An 18,867-nucleotide genomic window follows, 5' to 3' on the forward strand; every position below is an offset into this window, starting at 1 on the left:
TTAGAATATCAATCGATAGCTGAGATATTTATTATGAATTAAAAACATTGAGCAAAAAACTCAAATTTGGGCAAATTTTTTTCAAATAATGGTAAAATGCAAAATTTTCACTGAATGAATTCCATTCATACTATTCAACAAATACAACTCAAATTTGAGCAAAAAACGTCAAATAATGGGGAAATTACCAGAGAGCCTATATCATTAACTAACTAAGAGATGACCAAAAAAAGACAGCTCAGTACAGACCCAATTCTCCCCCGCAAGTTTCTATCAGATAGTCCATTTACTGCCAGATAAGAAAGAGAAGAGAGACCAATCAATCGTTCCAATTTCCTGTTGAGTTGGTTGTCATTGTTAATAAGGAAAGGGGAAAACCATCTTCCTGGTTTCCGACAAAAATTTTAGAGGTTGCAATCTATGGCGTAACTGCAAGCATAAGTTGAGTCACTCTAAGAAGGAAAACATGCTAGCACCATATTCCTCGAGAGACATCTCATTTGCTGCTCCGTTTCTTGGCTTCACTGTAGAGTACGACACCAATGACTGTGAGACCGTAACCAAGCATCCCAGTCGCTGATACAGGATTTCTAAAGATTAAAATTGAGACCACCACAGCCACTGCCCCTTTCGCATTCCCCAATACCTAGAAAAATGTTAAAAATATTAATCTTACAAAAGATCCAAAGTCTCCCAAAATTTATATTCGGAACATTGCTGTCATATAAAGGTATATGAAGCCATTATTTCCATATCCAACGTCTTACTTTGACAAGGTTATATATATATATATTATATTTTTTTTTTGAAAGTATAATATATTGATCAAAGGGGGCAAACACAAAAACAAGGAGGCCTAGAAAGCCTCTCGAGAAGCAACAAAGAAAGAAAAATACAGCATGCATCAGTGTCCATATACAAACATCCAACGCCTTACTTTGAGAAGGTTACATATTAACTTATCATCGAGCTTATGCATCAGTGTCCATACACAAACATGTACTGCTGTAAAAGAAACAATGGACTTGCAGTAAACATTCTCGATAACTTCAATGTAATAAGACTACCGTAATTGAAATTTAAGTATCAAATTTATAATGAAATTAAGTACTTGGGTTATCAGCTTATGGTGTTTGTCATCTCTGTTCTTCATCATCAGGAGAGATTTCTTTCTTATCTACCCAGAAAGAGAGGAATGATTTTTTTGAGTTTATCAATGTCAATGCGTGGAAGTTTGTTAGAATTTTTGTTGGCATATGCGAACAGGCCTGCTCATCAAAGCTTTCTATGGATTACTCACACCACAAATTAAATGGTGCTCAGTAAATATTACTAGCTTCATTCTTTGTCCAAGGTACTTCCGGTCCTTCAGAAAAATTAAATCAGTGCACAGCAATTTGTAAAATCTGTAAATAAACAATCCTAGTTTACTGTGTAAATATGCTTGTATTGTTCAGGGATTTCATTACAGTACAAGTTCTGGACCCCCTGAGTAAGTGCATTACACCTTTGTACCATATATTCTATGATATGCCAAGAGTGGGAGAGAGTCCCATGTGAGCAAAGTGTAAGACATGTCTCCATCAAAACAAATGCAGGTGAGTCAAATCCAAAGACTGGTTCATGCCAACTACCCATCCAAAAGTAATTTGTTCTGCTTTGTGAACTTTGGTGAGATCCCATCTGAAAATCCCAATGTTTGATATAACCTTCTCAAGTATGCCCTGTAGCAAATTCCTTTGAGCCCACTGAATTGTGAACGTCTGGAAAATCTCTTGGTGGACTGGCACACCAAAGATCAGCTTCATTGTGATTCCTAACCTTACATTCAGGCACCCCCCAACATATATAAACCCAATGGACAGATATCACCCATGTAAAATGCTCAAATCTAACGGCTATCAATAACAATCAAGAGAGATTTTCGGTGAATAGGTCCAATGGGCGGTAAGCCAATTGTTAATGAGTCAGTGGGCCCCATAAATAAATAAAAAAGCGCTACAAGGCATTTTGTTGAAGTGACACAAACCTTTTGTCATAAAAAAGTGCTACAAGGCATATTCTCTGGTTTACCTCTCTGCACATCATAGACATTATCGTCTCCGCTTCCACCACTCTCATCTCTCTGTTTGTGTTCTTTCCACACAACATGCATGACTTGCAGAATTTTCACCGACAACAAGAGAAGACCTCTACTTTGATCTCATAAGCTATAACCAAGGATTAAAGTCTAAGTTCAAGTGTAGATCAATACCAAAGTCAATGCGACTTTGTGCAGATGGTGAAAAGACCTCTAGTTCAGGATCACAAGATGAAACAAGGATTAAAATTTTAGTTTCAGTTTTTGACACAAGCCATTAGCAAAACCAATGTGACTTACTACAGCATGCCATACTTTATATGGTTTTTTACTATGACCAGTGAGTCCCCTTCAAAAGCTACAGTACCAGTACTCTCTCTACAGTCTTCACTAAATAGGGCCAAGTTTCACTTGACACGACCCAAATTTTAATCCATTGCTTAGATTTGATATGGTTGGCGCCGGCTTCAACTCCAGTCAGTAAATAGAGAAAGAGCCAACCATTTTTTTGCTAGGTTGGATTTTCTAGTGTAGCTATATACCAAGCAATTGCAAACATTTAAGACTAAAGTTTGCGTTCATTAGGTGATTTGCAGCATACCAAGTAGAGCCCTAGCCTTGGATTGACCATAATTCATTGGCTAGATTGTACAACACATTTCCTTCATCAATTCCCCCACCATGCTCAGCAATCGCAGGAAACATCATACAATCACCATCTACAACATTGTGTCAAAAGCCACTCCAAACTCATGATAAGGGCCCCACCATCCCAATCTCGTATTTGCTTGTATACATTTTAAACACAAATATCTACAAGCAACCAATTTCCTTACCAATACTCGAATGAATCAGCGAGTCCAACAGTTCCTTGGGACAACAAGTAACCCCCCAAAACAATAGTATTAATTCCATACAATTTAGATATACATAGTTCCATAGTGCTAGGTCAAGAGTTGTTCGTTTCAATTCTTGGAATTTTATTTTTTGGTGTAAAATCTTTAAAGAGTTCAAAGGTGTATTCTTTGAGGACTTCCTAGTCCGGTGGGAGCAGGTTTGAACTATTTCTGTTTTGTAGCTCCTTGTATCCAGGTTGGTCAACTCGACCTCCCTTTTTCTTATTTAATAAATCTTTTAATGCAGAACGCAAATCAAGTCAACGGTTAAGGGTTTCGAGGAAAAATTTGTAATTATTTAGGTTTTCACTTATTTAAGTCTAGATTTATCGTTTTATCGTTTGAGATTATTTTAGATTAGTTATTTATTTAATTTTTTTTAGGACTTTAAGTTTATGTTTTGGGGGCTTATTTTCATATTTTATTGGCCTATGGTCTTAATATAATATTTAGGGACAGTTTAATAACTTTACTTTGTCTTTTACTTAAGTTTATTAGGATTTGAAAATTAGGAAAGCGAAAGTTACAAAAATTAGATTTATTTATTTGGTATTTTAGTTAGACTAGGATTCTTAAATTTATTTTATTTATATAGACTGTATTAGGATTTTTTTTTATATTAATGAATGATCAATGAAGATTTGATGAATAAAGAATGAATTTCTTTAATGGAGTTAAATGAGTTCTCCATCATTCTTGGTGTGATTCTAAGGTTCTATCTTTCTATCACTTTTTTTTCTAATCTTTATTTTTTTCTATTTATTATTTTCTCTTAACTTTCTTGATTCTTGATTCTTGATCCTTGATTTTTGATTCTTGATACTCATTTTATTTTAACCCTTAATCATTACCCAATAAACCTTAACCTTTAACCACTTTCATTGAGATTGTGGTCATAATTGCCCAAAATCCAAAATCAAATTATCCTATCCTACCCAAATCCTTACCCATTCCCCAACCAGATTTCCCTAAATCCCCTATTTTTCCTAAATCAAATTTCATTTTCTTATCTCCCCTCATCATCCTGCATCAAATTTGGTATCAGAGCTAAACCTAGAATAGATAGATATGGTATTGGAAGTCAAAACCAGATTTATTTTACCTTCTGAGAAGTCATTTAAGGCATTGTGCAGTTATAAATACGAGAAAAACTTGATTTCCACAAGTTTTTTTGAGAAGATTTTGCAAAATGTTGAAGATAAAACTTAATGTGGTTATCGTGATTACAACTATGTCGTTCAATTCCATTAGGGATGTTTTATCTATGGTGCTAAGTGCAAGGTGATTCCTCTAAAAGATTGTCATATTGTGTTGGGTCGAGGTTGAATCTCATATGTACAAGCTGCGTTTGATGTGGAGCAAAATATTTTACGTGTTACTTCAAGTAGACAATATCTACTCAAGGTATGTCCCATAGATATCAACTCCTGTGGTACCATCAGTCCAAGAGCAGATTGAAGAAAAAACAGATCAAACATCAACTTTAGAAGATGATGTGCCTACAACTCCAGTATCAACGTGGGAACAAGATCATGAAGTGGAAAATACGTCAAAAGAGCCTAAGAAAGATTTTTTAGAGACATCTACAGTTTGTATTCATGATGCAGTTATTCCATCACTATCTTAAACCGACCTAATCATCTCAGACGGATACGATAGAGACTTTGCCAAGACAGAAGATCGTAAGTTGAAGTTAATGGTTCAACACAACATCAAGACACGAGGACTACACTTCATTAAAAGTGATGAACCACAAATTGTCATGATCATTCTAAAGCACTTTAAAACTTGAGGACGAATTTTCTCCAACCAAAAGAGAATAATGCGGAATGCAAATCAAGTCAACGGTTAAGAGTTCCAAGGAAAATTTTGTAATTATTTAAGTTCACTTATTTGGGTCTAGATTTATCATTTTACTGTTTGGAATTATTTTAGATTAGTTATTGTAGAGGGAAATAAATAAACAATTATCTGAGCCATACACGTGTCGTCCAATCCGGTTAAGTGGTACCATGCGTAGATCAGCATACGGGCGCTACCCTTCAGCAAGGTAGGTAAAAGCAGAGATCTCCCTAGTCTGGCTAGAAGGGCAGTATAGCACTGAATGAGACATGGTCATAGAATAATCGTAATCTTGATATGCGCACGTCAATCCCAGAGATCTCTGCAGTATAGTACAACCAATCCAGAAGATCCTTTTTCTATTTGTGGATCCACAAAATCAAGGGATTCCCCACGATCACCGCTTATGAGAGGGAAACCCTGATAAGCAGCAAGGATCCATAAATAACACAGTAAACACAGAAGGGATCTTTTGACGGATTAAAGGTCTAACCAGTTCTTTAGACTATTTCTCTGCTTCTCTAACTTGAGCGTTGAAGTGATTTTGGCAGATACCACGCTGGCATGAGAAGGGAGGTGACAAGAGCGACTTCGGATCAGTGAGGCAGAATCCATCAGTACCGTCCACCGGATTCTAACCGCACAGTTATTTATTTAGTTTTCTATTTTAAGACTTTAATTTTATGTTTTTGGGACTTATTTTCATGTTTTATTGGCCCATGGTATTAGTATAATATTTAGGGATAGTTTAGTAATTTTACTTTGTCTTTATTTAAATTTATTAGGGTTTGAAAATTATGAGTAAAAATTAAGAAAATTAGATTTATTTATTTGGTATTTTAGTTTGACTAGGATTCTTAAATTTATTTTCTTTATACTTACTGTATTAGGATTTTTTTTATATTAATGAATGAACAATGAAGATTTTGATGAAATGGAGTGAAGTTCACCATTCTTAGTGTATTTCAAGAAACCCTTAGTGTGATTCCAAGGTTCTAACTTTCTATCCCTTTATTTTTTTTTTCTAATCTTTATTTGTATCTTTTTATTATTTTCTCTTAACTTTCTTGATTCTTGATTCTTGATTCTTGATTCTTGAAATCTTGATTCTTGATCCTTGATTTTTTATTCTTGAAATTCATTTTATTTTAACCCTTAATCATTACCCAATAAACCTTAACGTTTAATCATTTTCCATTTTCATTGAGGTTGTGATCATACTTGCCCAAAATCCAACATTGAGATTGTGGTCATACTTGCCCAAAATCCAAAATCAAATTATCCTATCCGACCCAAATCCTTACCCAATCCCAACCAGATTTTCCTAAATCCCCTATTTTGCTTAAATCAAATTCCATTTTCTTATCTCCCCTCATCGCCCCGCATCATTTTTCTTTACTTATCAAAGAAAAAAAAAGGATCTTAATCTATGGTCCAGTTTTATTGTGACTCAAAGCCTCACAAGAAACCATCTCCTCTACTTGTAATGTTACAGTCCAGTTTCCTAAACATCCTTGCTTCAAGTGATGGTTGAAAGGAAATAATCTACTCCTTGTACTACAATTTGATTACTCACTAAATAAGTTAAAATGGCACTTCTATTGGACATATGACTAATTCATATTATTTTCCACAAAATTAATTAAAATGGGGATCAGTACATAAATGCGGAAGCGTAAAATATGCATGCATCCTTTAGATCCTTGACCATATACGCAACCTACCCTAAAGAAACTTACCACATTTGATTGCGAAAAACATACATAAATACTTTAGAACACATCTTGTGGTTACAATATGTTAAGCTATTCCAATCTGCTATAGTAGGTCTGACCACTAAGACCAAGTTAAACATCTAAAGGTTTTACACGCATAGTCACCAAGTCGGGGTTTGGGAATAAGCCAGCAAAGGAAAAATTCGGTAAAATCGGGAAACATAAAAAAAAAATCAACAAAAAATCGAGCTAGGTTAGGGCTACGTAATTGTTCCTACCAGTGGGCGTTCCAATATTATATCATTAAGTTCCATATTAAACTTAAATGATAAATTACCAATCCTCGTATTGATATCGTTTATGCATCCACAACAAGTAACCGTGGATTCACAACATATTCAAGGTTTATACTATTCAAATCAATGTCATTCTCATTTGATCCTCATTATTTTCACATTATTCGTGAAGTTTGTAAAAGTCACATATTATTAAAAAAGTCGTGATTAAATAAGTGACGGAAAAAGTCATAATGTAATCATGATTTTTTCAATAAGTCGAAGACTTTTGTGACTATGCTTACACATGGCACCTCATGGTCATAGATAAGCACGTATAATTTCGTTGACAAATAGATAATCAGCACAACCCCAGATCGCTGACTTGGATAACCAGAGCTTATGACTAGTCCAATCTTTTAAGGTTAAGCATCCCTAAGAAACCTAGTCTCGGCCAACCCTACTCTTGGCCTACCAACGTGACCAACTTTGATGCAAGTACTAGATCATACCTATACCAACTCCGAATGTAGTAAGTATGAATACCCCTCCTTGGGGTGGGATAAGGGATTTTCAGCACTTTGATCATTGATCTCTAACACTCTAGTGTATTTTCTTCGTTGAGAGCAACCACCACTTCAGGACACTTACTTGAGCATTGGAGTGCCCTTCAAGTACTCCCAATGGGAGACCTTCTGAAGACCTAGAAAAATTGCAACCATACATACTTTGAGAAGTGTACGGCAAAGATCACTATGTGATGATTTATTAGAGGACTCCGGGCCGACCCCATGTGTCTAAACTTGGACTGTATTACTGGCCTAGTTGAGATGGACCTATTCAAAATATATAAATACATACTTAGGCCAGGACCATTGATACCACTATGAATTATGCCTAGAATAATTATCTAGAAAGCCTACTCGAAGACACATGCCATTTTAATGAGTTTCCATGGCTACAAAAATATCATGGCTTAGGCAACGGTTAACCCCTATGCTAAGGATATAAATGTGCTTAATGTGGCACATCAGTGGAGTTACATGGAAGCACATTGTACAAGCCAATCAACATGACTTGTCCATACCATGCTAACCATCATCACCAAAAATGAGCCATTCTCGACATTAGTAACTGTTATCAGTGATAATTTTCCTTTTATTTAGTTCCTCTAATTTATGTTTATTTATGTTCATGTTTTTTTCTGTCTTTTCCTATTTATTATGTAACTTATACCATAATAAGCTTGGGTGTCCAACTCAACCAATTGACAATGAGTGGAGAGGCCCAGGAGCTTATAAGCAAAGAGACAAGGCAATGAGTGTCTGATGTGGGACTAAACTCAACACGCCCCTGCACGTGTGGGCCAGACTGGGCCAAAACACGTAGAGATATGAATTGGGTGACACAGAGAAAAAGGACCCGCTCTGATACCGTGTACAAAATCTGACCTAGGGTTTAGAGAAGATAAAGAGAGAAATATGAGAAAAGAAATTCTAGAAAATTGATTTTTTATTTCTCCTTGTAACTTGTTTATATAAATTGCATAATAAAGAGGAAAAGACAGAAAAGGACATGAACATAAATAAACATAAATCAGATGAACTAAATAAAAGGAAAACTATCACTCTGATAACAGTAACCATATGGAAATTTAACTCAAAAGTAAGTGTTTAGTTGCATGTTTTGGATTTCTCAATTTCAAGTCATCTTTTAATGAGATTATAAATGCCATAATGGACTGATTTTTATGAAGTTAGTCTCTAGGTATGAAAAATTCATCGTGCGGTTGGACAGTCCAACTTATTCCCACTCTAGTTCTATTTATATTTTCAATGTGATTAAAATCATAAAGTTTACGATTTGAATCGTAATATTCAACTCAAATACTAACATAAATACCTCATATTTAATGTTTTAATCCGTTGAGATGAAAGTCCTACAGTTTTGTGAGAATCTTACAATTCAACTATGACTCACGACTCAAAGCCTATGTGATGTAGATGGGCTTGCCAACACTTATTTAAATGTCTATGATCGAGTTAAGAAGATTCAAAGAAAGAAATCAGCAACATTGACTGGGCAACTCAAGTTGACCGAGTCAACTCAATCCAATCTTTGATCAGTCTGCAAGACCTAGTCCAACTTCTCTTAGGACTCTTTCTTTTATTGTGTTTATAGTTTTTAAGTTGATTAAGTAATCTTACTTAATTTCTATTTCAATTTTAGAAAATTTCTTTTCTAATTAGTTTCTGCTTTGTTTTATGTTTAAAATTCGTTTTTATTCTTTAGGTCATGATTAAAAGTTCTTTTAGATGTCCAAATTGAGTTTTACTAGGATTAGAAGGTCAATAATATGTTATAGATAGATTAGAAAGTTATTTTTTAGTATTTTAAAAGGTTTCCAAGTTGTTATGAAGGAGTTATCTATTTAAGGAGCTCCAATAAACAAATTCAGTGAGTTAGTTTTTTTTAAGATTGATTAATAAAAGAAAAAACCCTTTCTTTGTTTATTTTGAGCATAAGAGCCCGATATTGGTTCTTAATTTTAGTGTTTGCATCAATCGCAAACCTAGATTGAAGTTTCTATTTTGTTTTGCTCAACATAGAGATTCTTCATTACTCCTAGTTCTTGGGATTTCACCCTAGAACCAGATTTTTAAAATAAACTCTGGGTTTGTGTGTTCTACCCCACATCACTACGACTCAAAACTCACAATTTGAATACAAATATGGCAAATTTTCAAGTGAAAAATACTAACTCCTATATTTGTAAGTACTATTTCATGTTTTTAACTCGAATAAAAATTATTTATGAATCTTATGATCTAGCATTTTGAATCCTACTCCTTCAATTTTTGTTATATGATTCAATCTTAAGAACTACTTTCAAAAAAGTATATAAAGTTGGTACATTTTAGGTTCCTCACATTGCAATATTTTTTTATTTATTACTCGCCACCCAAAGAAACACACACGCACACACACCCCTAAGCATCCTCCAATGCTCAACCACCTATATAATGAATGTTTTCTCCCACCAACCACCACCAGGTTTGATCTAAGACAAGAATATCTGGAACCTAAAAATTTATTGATACTATACATCTTTCAAATTAAAAAAGTTCAATAAATAGAAAAGCGCATTTAACATTGATTTTCTATGTCTAGTAAAAAAAAATGCTTAAATGTCTAGTGCTTAGGAGTACACAGGCAATCATTTTGTACCAGAGCTTACTAGACCTATTTTAGGCGACAAGGGTCCCAATTAAGCAAAGCCAATGTATTCACAAGAGAACTATCACTGCCAACTAAGCATGAGCAAAATGAAATTCAAATTTGAACGGGGTGCATACCTGGAGAGTTAAAGCACTGGTATTTTTAGTGACCAAGAAATTGGTCAAGTTCACAAAATATGCCAATGTAGAATTGAAGAGCAGATACCAAATGATCTTGAAATCATCTCTTGCAAGTGCCAACGTTATCCCAACCACATTTTCCTCCATTAAAATTGTTGCAGGAAGAAGAAATACAACGGCTATTGGTGCCATGTATAGAAGGAGGTTCATAGAGTTCAGTTTTTCCCTATTAAAAATTATAATAAATTCAGTATAGCATTTTAGTTTCAGAATAAATTCATATCCAAATAAATAAACAAAAACCCAAACTTCAATCAGTGATAAATTTATTAGAAAAATAAAATGCATTCATCACCCATCTGAGGTAAGCAAAATCCCCTGAAGCACTGACTTGAGTGCCCTCGCAGCAGTAGCACCAACACACATCACAAAACCGAAAAGATGGAAACTTGGTTCACCCTGTAGTTACATCATTTGAAAGAAATCAGAATAATTGAATAAGTTATTTTTTTGTTATCCAACGAATTATCATTCTTATCAAGTTCCGAATACATTTAATAGAATCATAACTGTGCAAGGATCCACTAATTGCAAGAATACAAGTCCTCCCAGCTATACATCCACTTAAAAAATGATAAACAAACCAGTTGTTATAAGGGGTTGGATACAGGTCAATTGAGAACCAACCCGAACCAAATCACTTCTAAAGGTTGGCACAGACCCCAAATGTTACAGAAAACTTGCTTATGATATTCAGGTCTTACCCAATTATTAATTGGGTCATTGGATACACATATTTTTAGTGTCCTGATCGAGAGAAAATATGAGTAAGCAAACAAGTTGAACAATTACAGTTAGAAAAATTATGGAACAAGTTTGCAAGAAAAATTATGAAGCAGAATTCACCTAAATAAACTAATGGAATAAATTACAACACTAACGTCGTTATCGTTTAGTTTCATTGGGATCAATCTAATCATACAAAATTTAACTAAAACATAAGAATTTAATTACATAATACTACAAGCAAAGCAAATTAAAACTGATTCTCACCCCCACTAGCAATAATAACACCAGTGACGACAGGGATTAAGGTGACATAAGTAAGCCAAGCCTCCCTCTTCACAGTTATGACATAAGCAAACACGGCGGTGAAGAACGGCGTGGTTGCCCCAACTGCCTGATTAAACGAAACAGGAAGGAATCGAAGCGAGACATTTCCACTAACAACTGAACCACAGAAAACAAGACCAAGTGCTGCGATCTTCATAAACTGGACTCGGGATCGGATGGTCTGCATGGGCACCATTTTCATCCATGCAATGGCAACGTAGCTGAGCAATGAACATGCAGTCATGTGGCACATTGTGAGGAAAATTGGGTACTTAAAGCAATAGTTGCTGAGGAGATACTTATTCAATAATAGAACCCCAATGTTCGAACAGTACCACGAGGTTACGACCCCAATCCTGAAGAAACGACTCGATCCCTTCATCGAATTCGATTGAATTTTGGGGTTTTCTCTCGAATTTGAAGAAGAGATGAGGGTGGGAACGAGAGAAAATATGGTTTTTTCTGTCTACTTGAACGACATGGATGTGTTACGATTAGCGTTAGGGTTTTCGAGATAAATTGAAGGAGGGCGAGAGGAGAAGGCGAAGAGAGATCTGAAATTGGAGAGAAGATTTGATGATTCTAAGGAGAAAATTTGATCATCGGGTGAGTTGTAATAGTTGGCCATGGATCTGAGGGAATTTCATCAGAGATTGTCTGAAATTTGATGATGCAGAAGACGAGGAAGCTGAGAGCCAGAGAGAGAGAGAGAGAGAGGATGGTCAGCATCCCAACTTTGTCTTATTAGTTATTACACCCCCAACTAAAAGTTTTCATAAGGAACCGACTAGTTGCACACCATCCATGGCCAATTGCACTCTATTACTTAAAATTTCCCTTTGCACTCTATTTGTATTATTGCACTCCAGAAAAAAGTAGGCATTTCTTTTTTTCCTTCTTCAATCAGGCCTAGAAAAATTATTGTTTATTCATAAATTTGTGCAAAAGAGACTTGATCGATTTTCTTTTATCAATTTCCTCAATAGATCAAGACACATTTTGAAAATCATTTTAACTCAATCAATTAATCAATAAACAATTAAATATCTTTAAAAAAAAAAGGACACATGTAGAATAAGGAAGATAAACAAGTATGTTATTATAATGATTTGCAACTTGTCGGTTAGGAGAGATTATAAAAAATTAAAAATTAAAAGAGAAATATTTTAAGCTTGGGGTGCAACCAACAACTATTGGTGTGCAACTAGTCAGTTCGTTATCATAATAATAAGTTGAATGAGAATAAGGACAAGTTGGGGTGCCAATAGAAACTCTTCTTTTCCAATGTGTTACAACACTTTTTAACGATAAAAAAAGAACTTGAACCAAACTTTTGTGATGATTGAATGGTGTGTTTTAATCTTTAATTAAAGTGCAATAAATAATTTAAAAAATTGAGATGTAAGAAGTAAAAAAATTGGGGTTCCAATAGCAGCTATTTTTTTTTTTTTCCTTACTTTTCTTCCATTCAAGCATCTAGTTGATGTTGTCGGTCATTGTCATCGTAAGTTGCAGCAATATACCTCGGAATAATGATTTACTCACCAAACGAAAAATTGTTCCTAGGGTGAATCTCCATTTGGTGCGTTTAATATGACGAAATTCCAAATTTGGTACACTATCCATTTTAATTCCCAAAACATGTGTAAGGTCTTAGATATCAATTACATATCTCGAAGAATTTTTTTTTTTTTTTTTAATTTGAAGACACCATTAAGGTCGTATAAAAAAAATTCAAAAATGGACTATAAGTTTATAAAAGTTGAAGCCCGAGTCATAGACTTTTTAAACAAAAAATAAATAAATTCAAAATTGACATTTACGTCCTTAAGTCACTATATATATTTTCACCTCCCAAATTTTGAGTATTTCTTCGAAATAATATCCTATATTTTAGAAAATATCTTATAAATATTAGAACTTCCATTTCTAGGTGTTTGTTTTCCATTTTGAGAAAACTTCAAAAATGATGATTTTGACACTTAATCAAATTTTCACGGCTTTAACTATTTTTGGTTTTATCGCATTTTTTTTAGGTTTTTCTACTCAACCAAGTCCATCTTGTGGAATAGATTGATACCTTAGGATCACTAAATAATTTCAAAAATGATGTATTGTGATTGATACCTAGGAAAATAGATGTTTTATCGATGGATAGAAAGAACATATGTTCTCGACTGATTGATGGGACAGTGACTCTAACTTTTGATAGATTGATGGATAGATGAATTTATAGATATATGTAACTAGAGGGCACTGCCATAGCTTGTTTGTATTTTTTATAAAAAGAAATTATATATATATATATAACAAAAACTATTTTTAGCTACTAGAAAATGTCGTAGAAAACTTATAAAAAGTGATGTGTTGCTATATTTTCGGAAGCAGTAGGTTGATCTAGGATAGCACTTAATGTTCTATTCACTTTTGTAGTATGGTATATCTTATAGAGTAGTAGAGTTCGTGAAATCCGAGAATTTCTCATCTTCTTTCATGGGGAACATTTGTGTGTAAATGCAGTTTTTATATAATGTAGAGATAGTCAAAGTTCATATTGCATTGTTTAATAGACTTAGATAAGAGGAATCTCTCCTGGACTAGTTGGTGATTTTAAGAGTCTGTACCCATCAAACGGTTGACATTACCATTAGTAGAACTCAATATTGGGTTATTGGCAACGGCTATTCTTAGTTGGTGTTATAGGTCAAAATGGGCCCACGTCAAAATCATAATCAAACTTTTCTTATTTGAAAATCAAACACAATTATGGATGTTTAGAGGTTATAGACAGTGAAGGAATAGTGTTGATTGTTAGAAAATGCTTTGAGAAACACTATGTTCCAAAATCGCTATGAGAACATCATGTCAATATTTCTACTACAATTAGAAAACGCTATATCGTTATACTATTAGAATGGTATTTGATTCCTCAACTTAAGTAAGCAATTCTCCATGTGTTGTTATTGAGCTTGGTGTAATATCTTTACATACGTGTTAAGACTCTGTAATTTTCCAGGTGTCCTTTGTAAATATGTCTATTTTTAGACATTGTGCATTTATTACATTTTGACATTTTTAAAAATAATGGAATCTATCAGTTTTCTCCCCCTATATTTTTCTATAAATAGATAGGAGAGACTACTATTTAAAGGGGAGAAACATTTTAGATCAGACATTAGGGATCTAACAGAATCAACTCTGAGATTTTCTCCATTTTTTTAGGAAACTTTAGATTTTGAGAAAGAATGAGCAATATCTTCCCATTTTATCGCGAAGGTCTATTGTAAATCAAATTCACAGAAATTCATCTAATTCAAAGGAAAGGTGAGATCAAATTCATGTGGTAATCCTTATCATTTTCATTTTTCATCATAAATTTTAAGTTATTCTCTAATAATCTGAGAATTTCACCAATTAAAATTTAAGTTTATCCAGGAATTTCGTCAGATTTGATTATAAAATTATTTTTATTGGTAAAATGATCTTTAAATCAATAAATCTAATTGTCTTTCTGTCAAATTATTATATATGGGTTTCTTTTTCAAGAAATAAACTTTATTTTGGAAATTTGGATAAATTCTGAAATGTGAATTGGAGCTAATCACATGTCATATTGAGAGATTGGATCACAGATCCTCTCTTTAAGTAGGGACGAGATCAACCAAGAACTCATCACTGTCCCCCAAACATATTAGATATGAGAAACACCACAAACAAGTGCATTATCTAATATTTTAGATTCGAAAATCTAAATCAAACGAGTTTTGAGAGCGAACCTTTATCAGAAGAAATAAAATAATGTTTTCATTGAGAGGATCTTGGTTGTGATTAGTTTGTAGTACACAAGCTAGGTGATTCTTTAGTCCATATTCCTCCAAAGTCAACGGCTTTCGATACAGAGATTGACTTTTCTTTCTGGCAACTGCTGAAGTTTAGAGAACCTGCAATGTATCTTGAAATTCTTTTCTAACTGAACTCATGCTACTGCATATTGTGTAAATTGTGGATATTCCTTTTCATTCATTGGTGTCCTCAGTTCTTGGGAAAATGCAGTGAAAAACCACGGGTACCGCTTTGCAACCTTTTTCATTGGACTATCATCAATGTATATTGTGGGTTCTCGTCCAGCAGTTGCAAATTTGCCTAAATTGAAAATCAATAGATCATCAAACAAGTCATTGCTAATCAAATCCTTGAAATCCTGGGCAGTAGTCCTTAGAGTCTCATGTTCTGATCTAGAAAAAAGTGGCGAATAGATGAAAAATTCTAAGTTGGGCAGTATATCATCAGGTTTTGATTCTTCATATAGAAGACATGGGAACATGTTATTTCTTAGGCAAAAAACAAAATTTCATTGTTCACTTTACTTTGCGTAAGGGGATCCTATTTATAGCGAAAGTTGCTGGCATTTCTTGAGTAATTATTACTGCAGGCAAATATGTTATAATGGTTGTCTCCTAGTCCACAAAAATCAAAATAGTGCGAGTCAGTCAGGTTAGGTTATAGGAATCATCTTGCGAGTATGTTATTTTCTTGGTCATGCATCTTTTTAGTTTATTTACCTCATTAACGTTATGTGTTTCTATTTCCACCAACTCATATTGACCCGTTGCCTGTTGCGTTGTTATTTCTCTTTGCTTGTATTCCTTGTCCTTTTCTGTTTGAGATTTTTCAAATAAAATCATCAAACTAAACGGATATTTGCCTTCAAAGCTTTCTACTCTTGATGTGCCAACATTGGATAAGTCTTGTATGCTTATTGGTTCTTTTTTCTATACAGTGTTAGCATTAGTATTATTCATTAACCAGTCATGATAATATTGCATGCATAATTCATGAGATTTGCATTTTACTTACCAACATCTTATTCCTCTTCGAACATCATTTTTGTCCTTGATTCTGTCTTTTTCATCTTCTTCTTCTTTTTCTTCTTTTGATTTCTTCTCACTTCCTTCTGATGTCATTTCATCATTTTTTCAGTTTGCTCTTCATCTATCATCATTTCTTCACCAACCCATACCCCCTACATCCTAATGCATCACATTTCTTTAACACATCCACCAACCCACATCACAACCTCTACCCCCTATATCCTAATCCATCACTTTTCTCTAATACAACTATCAACCCACATCACAACCCACACCTCCCTTCGTCATTCACCCTCATTCTCACAAGCAAACACCACATCCCTTCCTTCCAAACAATACTTCATCTCCATACGTTTTTTTGACACATGTCATCATCCCATTAACCCTCTCCAAACACTAAACACTTAACTCCTTACACAACTCATTTTTCTAATCAAACACCTCACCTCCTTATCCAACTAACACTTAATCCCATTCTTTCAACCAACCCTCAACATCTCATCTCACCAAACACTCAACCCTAATGGGTAGAGGAGGATCCAAACCATTTACGTAAACAACTATCCATTTTCACCCCATTCCACAAATACCCTCACCCTAACTTCAAATTTCACACCTCTCACTCTCAAACCCCATGTCATTCTCTACTCTTCTAACTTTTCACCCCATTATACCTGTAAAAGCAATCCTCAACACCTATAAATCCCCTCATCTCTTTCCAAAATGGGCACCAAACACTAAGTCTAGCACACAAAAAATCTCTCCTTAACTCTCTTCTACTCTACTCTCATGCTCTCACATAATTCTTAAAAAATATTCTCCTAATTCTACTAAGAACCTAAAGAATAAGAAAAAGAAATAAAGAAGGGAAGAAGACATCAAGGCTTCAAGGTAGAGTTGAAGATAGCATTTCATACCCCCTCTCTCTCCCCTCTCCATATCCATCTTCTACCATTCCTTCACCTTTTATTTCATTTATGTTTGCATTCAAAATGACCAAGTTATGTTGAAGTTACCACCACTTTGTGGAGAGAAAGGGGTGCCTAACACCTTCCCCTTTCTCTAACCGAGTCACTTACCCCAACCTTAGGTTGATTGGTGTTCTATCCGTACGATAGTCACTAAATGCCAAAAATAACACTTTTATTCTAAAAATGTATATCAGGTGACCATTTACTCATTTTTACAAATATGGATGGTGGCGACTCCAAATCTTTATAATAGTGATATTTAGAAATAAAAAATCACGCATCTACAACTAACGACTCCACTAGGGAGACTAGCTTCATCCCTCGTGTCAACTCGGTCATTTTGAAATTTTTTTTTTTTTTTTATTTGCTAGCTAATATTATTTGTTATTTGTTGTTTGTGTTTTCTTTATTTTTTATTTACATGTTCATGTTGTAATATTTATTTACATTTTTCCTTCATTACATACTTGTAAGGGGGTCGATGATGAAAAAAATGCACGAGCACATACGAGCATAGCCTATTACACAAACCACCCCACCCTAAAAAATATCTAGCCCCGATGCCTAATAGTTCTACGGCTTGAGATCGTTATTTCAAATGTCGGGAATGAACACATCAAGTCCAATCGCCAACTTACGATGTGTATACTCCGGTATGCATCGAGGTTTGAAGATCTTGTAACCGTAAATCCTCCTTTTATCGCATGTATATGCCCGACTAGATGTGCTAGGACACATGTTCTAAACGGACACATCGACTCCCAATTGCGAGTTATAATTATTTTTGAGGCCTCAAAGCCCAAATTGTAAGCCCACGAAGGCAAGTTGTATAGTTTTAGGTGTGTTTTTTTCCTTTACTTATTCCCCTATGTAAGAAGGGGAAATCCTTTTTTTAAGTCATACATATCATCAAAAAGAAAAACAAAAAAATGTATTTTCTTCTTGGCTCAAGCCTGTAGACACCTAGATTTGACCGGGCCCTCGACGTAAAATGTCCAAATCTATCAAAAATCGGATTAGGCCCTCAAAGCGCAAACCTCCAAAAATCATCTTTCTCTTTCAATAAATGGCCCAAGGCCCTACTCACGTGGCCCACGGACCAAAAACTCCTCACTACTCCTCACCACTTCTTAACCCATTACTATACCTAAGCCCATTCAACTCAACTCATAATACACCCCTACCCAATCTATTACCTAAGCCCAATTTTATTCAACCCATCACCTAAATCATTCTACCCAAATCCAAGCCTACTACCATTACTATTCAACCCACTACCCAATTACCTACCCAAGCCCAACATCACAACCAATCACCATAATCATCAAGGTGGGACACATGTCACCACCTTAACTCACCTCCCTCATCCAATAACCTACCCCCATCACCTTTTCTCTAAAAAATCATCTACTCTCATCACATTTTCTTTAAAAAATTACATCAATTCATTACCCTCTTCTAACCTACCATCATCATTTCCTACAAACCTACCATCATCATTCCCTACAAACTCATATAACACTTCAAACCCACACCCCTCCTTTCAAATCAAACACTCAATTCTCTCCCATTAACTCATCCAAACATCTAATCTCCACACATTTTGATACATGTCATCATCTCCCTCACCCTCCTAAAAACCTAATTAATTATCCTCTTACACGATCCATTATCTTAAACCAAACACCACTCCCCTTTTACCTCACCAATTAATTACCCTCTCACACAATCTCATTCTCACACTA

The 18,867-nt window shown here is 34.6% G+C and overlaps 1 protein-coding gene across 1 annotated transcript; it reads right to left on the minus strand.

Moving 5' to 3' along the window:
- Nucleotides 1-65: 65 nt before the first annotated feature.
- On the minus strand, nucleotides 66-11,746 carry LOC147380437 (putative sugar phosphate/phosphate translocator At3g11320). Its single transcript, XM_086431710.1, has 4 exons — nucleotides 11,211-11,746; nucleotides 10,523-10,615; nucleotides 10,165-10,393; nucleotides 66-646 (listed from the first exon to the last, which is right to left on the minus strand). Exons 1-4 carry the CDS (start codon nucleotides 11,660-11,662, stop codon nucleotides 497-499), a joined length of 924 nt encoding a protein of 307 aa, XP_086287836.1. The 5' UTR covers nucleotides 11,663-11,746; the 3' UTR covers nucleotides 66-496.
- Nucleotides 11,747-18,867: the final 7,121 nt, after the last annotated feature.

This window comes from Akebia trifoliata, unplaced genomic scaffold, assembly GCF_017979445.1.
Source record: "Akebia trifoliata isolate Shusen 1 unplaced genomic scaffold, ASM1797944v1 Contig01401_ERROPOS500000, whole genome shotgun sequence".
Classification (NCBI taxonomy): domain Eukaryota; kingdom Viridiplantae; phylum Streptophyta; class Magnoliopsida; order Ranunculales; family Lardizabalaceae; genus Akebia; species Akebia trifoliata.

Coding starts and splice junctions, on each gene's coding strand:
- LOC147380437 (XM_086431710.1), bottom strand. CDS start 11,662: ATGAAGGGATCGAGTCGTTTCTTCAGGATTGGGGTCGTAACCTCGTGG. Junction 10,394..10,522: donor ATTTTGCTTACCTCAGATGG/GTGATGAATGCA, acceptor AATTTTTAATAG/GGAAAAACTGAACTCTATGA. Junction 647..10,164: donor CCAGTGCTTTAACTCTCCAG/GTATGCACCCCG, acceptor ACATTTTTCTAG/GTATTGGGGAATGCGAAAGG.